Here is a 4,388-nt window from a genome sequence, read left to right as displayed (position 1 = left end):
GCGGCGAGGCCCGTGCGCCGGCGGCGGCTGCCCGGCTGGGCCGGCGGAGGGCGGAGCCGAGGGCGCGCCGCGGAGGGGCGCACGCAGGCCGCGGGCCGCGCTGCGCTGGGCTGGGCCGCGCTGTGCCCGGCCTGGCCGCGGCGGCGGCGGCGAGGAGAAGCCGGAGGAGCGCGGGGCCGGCGGTGGGCGCGGGGCCGCCGCAGCCCGCAGAGCGCGAGCCCGCGCCCGAGCCCGGCCGGGCGCCCGGACAGGTGGCGGGCGGCGCGGCGGCGGCTCCGGCCCGGCTGCGGGCTCCCTCCCGGGCGGACGCCGCCGACGCGCAGGATCCCCGGCCGGGTCGCTCCTAACGCGGCGCCGGGAGCGAGCGCGGCGGCGGCGGCACCGGGACGCACCAGGGAAGAAGCCCGGCCCCGCCCTCCGCCCCTTCCGTCCCCACCCCCTGCCGGCGGCCCGAGGACCCGGCGCCGGGCGCACTCCGCTCCTCCTCCCGCCGCTGCCTCCGCGCCGCCGCTCGCCGGGCGCTCCGCCCGCAGCCCGCGCCGCCTCCCTGGCCGCTCCTGAGGGATGGTCCCGGGTTTCGCCGCCACAGGAGCCTGGCTGCAGCGCCCGCCCCGCGGCCTCGCCTCCCCGCCGCGCCGCCTGCGCCTCGGGCCGCGATGAGGACCTGGGCTTGCCTGCTGCTGCTCGGTTGCGGATGCCTCGCCCATGCCCTGGCCGAGGTGGGTGCCCCCGCCCGCCCGGACCCCGCCGCGGCGCACGCCCCCCGCCGCCGCCGCCCGCGGCCCGGCGCCCGGCTCCCCGGCGCCCGGCTCGGTCTGCGGGGCGCGTTGGGTCCTGCGGGGGCTCGGGTTTTAAATTCTCCCAACTGGTGGGTCTGCGTTCCGCCCGAGCGCGCGGTGAGTTCCAGCGTGTGGCGTCGCCCCGCCGCGGAGGGACGCGCGGGCCCGGGGACGAGCGGGAGAAACTTCGGGGGCGCGGGCGTCTCTCCGGGAGGGACCGGGCGCGGCGGGCAGTGCGGGCCGGGGTGCGGGGGCCGGGGAGCGGGGTGTGGGAGCCGGTGGAGCCGGGGACGGGGGCGGGGAGAGCGGCCGGGAAGCAGGTGGGGGCCCCGGGGTCCTGCGGGCGGCGCGGAGCCGCAGCGCCGTGTCCCCGGGGCCGAGCCGGCGGAGCGGCGGGGCCGGCGCAGTCCCGCCCGCCGGGCCTGCTTACAGGTGGCCGAGCCGGGCCCGCGTCCCCCCGCCCGCGCCCGGTCTCCACCCCGAGTCCCCGGAGCCCCCTGTGACAAACCACCCTCTCCGGCCCCCGTGGGAACTTGGTGCTGGAGCCCCCGGAGCCCCGGAGCCCCAGGCCCTGGAAAAGCCGGGACGGAGGGGAGGCCGGCGGCGGGGCTGTCTGGGAGGGACCCGGAGCCGCCGGGGTGGAGGTTTAACCCTCCCGGCCCTGCAGCTCCCGCGGCCCCGGCGGTTCGGGGCGTCCTCTGGGCGCCGGGGGGCCGGGGCGGGTGGGTGTCGGGTGGGTGTGTGCGCGCGGGGCCGCAGACCCTCCCCCGCGGGCGGCCCGTCCGGGGAAGCCCCAGCCCCGGCGGCGGGATGAGTGTCAGAGCTGCCCGGCTCCCGTCGCCCATCCGTGACGCATTTCAACTTGAGCTTCTGCATGTTGGTTTCCCTCCGAACCAGAAACTCCGGGCCGGCACCCAGGCCGCCCGAACGGACACCCCGCGGAGGGGCCGGGGTGGGGTGGGGTGGGGGGCTTCGGTTTGAAAATGTAAAGGCGGGGCGGGATTTTTTTTTTTTTTTTTTTTTTTTTTGCAGAGGGCAGGCACGGGTGGGGACGGGTAATGTGGGGGTCTCCCTAGGCTCCACGGCCAGGGCGGGGGTCGGGCGGCGGGCGGCCTCTCCTGCGGCGAGGTGGTCCCTGGGGCGGGGGCCGCCGGGCTGACCGTGGGGCTCTGCTTGCAGGAGGCCGAGATCCCCCGCGAGGTGATCGAGCGGCTGGCGCACAGTCAGATCCACAGCATCCGGGACCTGCAGCGGCTCCTGGAGATAGACTCCGTAGGTAAATCGCGCCCCTGCCCTGGCGCGGGGAGGGCGCGGGGAGGGCGCGCGCCGCGGGGCCCCTGCGCTCGGGCCGCCGCCTCCCGCGCTCGGGCCGCCCGGAGGAGCGCACCGAAAGGTCAGAATCCAATCCCGGGCCATAAACGCCGAGGCGCATGAGTCAGGAGTTTCTCTTCCAATCACCACTTTCTCCGCCGCCGCGGGCTGCACTCCTGGCGGTGGTGGTGCCTTAAGGGACTTGCCGCGTGTGTCACCCAGAGTTCAGCCACCGAGGGCGCCGGCCGGCCAGGTGCGCCTCCGGGCCTGCCCCGGCCCCATCCGCGGCCTCAGCCCTGGAGGAGGACAGGGCCTGGGTGCAGGCCGGGCGGTGGCTCAGGCGGGGGTCCCTCTGCGTCCCGGGGAACTCGCCCCACTCCTGCCTGTCTCCTGTTTTCACCAGGCCGTAAAAAGGTGCGCCCAGGACAGACCCGTGTGGTGTTTGGGGACTGTTTCGGGGCCAGCTCTTAGGCCCTGGAGCCCAGCCCCCGCAGACACGTTTGTGTGTGCGGCGGGCAGGACTCTCTCTGGTGTCTGGACCGGGCACCGGTCGGGGACGGGGTGGCTGGTGAAGGGGAACGGGTGCTGGGTGGCCTGGCCGGGGTGTGGGCCCGAGAGGGCTGGGCCGGTCCAGGAGGACACGTGTCCCGAGTGGGAACCACGCTGCTGTCAGAGGGCCTCTGGACTGAACCGGGAGGGCTGGAGGCAGCAGCGGTGGGGGAAGATCTCTGGAAAGCGGTGGGTGTGGGGGGTGGAGGGCAGCCCGGCCCCGCCATTTGGAAATTTGTACCTAATTGTGCTGGAGAGGCCTGCTCTGTTTTCATTTCGTGCCAGGATGGCCTCCAGCGGCCGGCGGTGTCTGTTCTCCTGACCCAGGAAATCCTTCGGCCGATCCTTATCGCAGGGGTAGGGTTTCACCGGGAGATCAGAGGGGGCGGGGGTGGGGGTGTTATCTGCTCCCGGGTGAGTAGCCCTGGGGAGAAGGGCTTGTTTGGGGGAGCCAGGAAGGTGGTCCCGGTGGGTTTGGGGGTAGTGTGGGGAAGACTGCCTCCCAGAGAGCTCCCCAGCTTTCTCTTGTTCTGGCTGGAGGAGGGGGTGTCCCTTAGGGGGGGCTGTGGAGGCCCGGGAAATGGGCCATCGACTCTCCGTAGGGCCCATTCTTATTCCTCTCTGCAGCCCCGCCTTCCCGCCCCCACCGCCTCCCCGCCCCCACCCTGAATGCCTTGCTGGTGGCTCTCCTGGGGGGTGGGGGGTGGGGGTAGCTCCGGGCCCAGGGTCTCCACCATGAAAGCAGGGATTCACCAGTCAGCTCTTGGCTGGTTTCGAATTGCCCCTCATAAACAGCCCAGGGGCTCCCCTCCCCCCGCCCCCAAGGAGGGGGGTGGGTGGCTCACCTGCCCTGGCCTACCTGTCAGACTTCAGTGCCGGGAGGTCTGGGGTGAGAGGAGAGCAGGGCCTCCAGGGGTCCTTGGTGACCACACCCCAGAGTATTTATCCTGGCCGCCTCCCTCTCTCAGACCTGGAAGCTGAGAACCAGAGAAGACCAGGCCTCTGGCTGAGCTCAGGGGCTGCACCTGTTGCTCTGGAGCTCGCGGGGGAGGGCGTCCCCAGCCCCTGCTCCTGCGGAGCGAGAGGGGCTGCAGGGGGCCGCTGGGAAGGCTGTAAGCAGCTGTGGAGGATCAGGCTGCCCTGCCGGCCATTAACAGCCCCCCCCCCCCCTGTCAGTGGGGAGGGGCTGGTGCGGAGGAGGGGGCAGGGGGTGTTTCCACGGCTGCCCCAGTGGGAGGCCAAACCCCAGGAATCAGAACTGAGTGTTTTTAAACCGAGTGGCTCCCCCTCCTGTGGACGCAGCTTTGTGATTGGTGTGTGGGATCTGGGCTCCTCCCAGGGACCGGCTGCAGTCCCATTTCACAGGGAGATGCTGAGCCTGCAGCTCCCGGAGGTGTGGTTGGACGTCCTGAGGCACAGGGCTCCCTCCCTGAGCCTGGGAATGCTTCTGAGCGGGGAGAAGGGGCTCGATTTCCCGCATGCCTGTGTGCGTGCGTGTGTGCATGCATGTGTGCACACGTGCATGTGTGTGGAGTGTGCATGTACGTGTGTGCACACGTGTGTGGAGTTTGGGCCAGTGTGTGTGTGTGTGTGTGTGTGTGTGTGGAGTTTGGGCGTGTGTGTGTGTGTGGAGTTTGGGTGTGTGTGTGTGTGTGTGTGTGTGTGTGTTTGTGTGTGGAGTTTGGGCCTGTGTATGTATGTGTGTGTGTCTGTGTGTGTGTGTGTGTGGAGTTTGGGCCTGTGTGTGTG

The 4,388-nt window shown here is 71.9% G+C and overlaps 1 protein-coding gene across 5 annotated transcripts in view; it reads left to right on the top strand.

The window, feature by feature from the left end:
• The first annotated feature begins 447 nt into the window (after window positions 1-447).
• The window catches only part of PDGFA (platelet derived growth factor subunit A), a 17,541-nt gene continuing 13,600 nt past the window's right edge, over window positions 448-4,388 (top strand). For 2 of the 5 annotated variants that reach the window (XM_084884191.1, XM_084884189.1), the window contains exons 1-2: window positions 519-719; window positions 1,959-2,055. In XM_084884191.1, the coding sequence (XP_084740317.1) occupies window positions 657-719; window positions 1,959-2,055 (160 nt within the window). In that variant the 5' untranslated portion in view covers window positions 519-656. Of the gene's footprint in view, window positions 720-1,610; window positions 1,732-1,958; window positions 2,056-4,388 lie in introns of those variants that run through there. The other 3 variants (XM_084884193.1, XM_084884190.1, XM_084884192.1) reach the window with 3 other exon arrangements.

The sequence above is a fragment of the Pipistrellus hanaki genome, assembly GCF_964339955.1.
Source record: "Pipistrellus hanaki genome assembly, chromosome: 5".
Taxonomy (NCBI): domain Eukaryota; kingdom Metazoa; phylum Chordata; class Mammalia; order Chiroptera; family Vespertilionidae; genus Pipistrellus; species Pipistrellus hanaki.
This window is presented reverse-complemented; position numbering and strand designations above follow the sequence as displayed.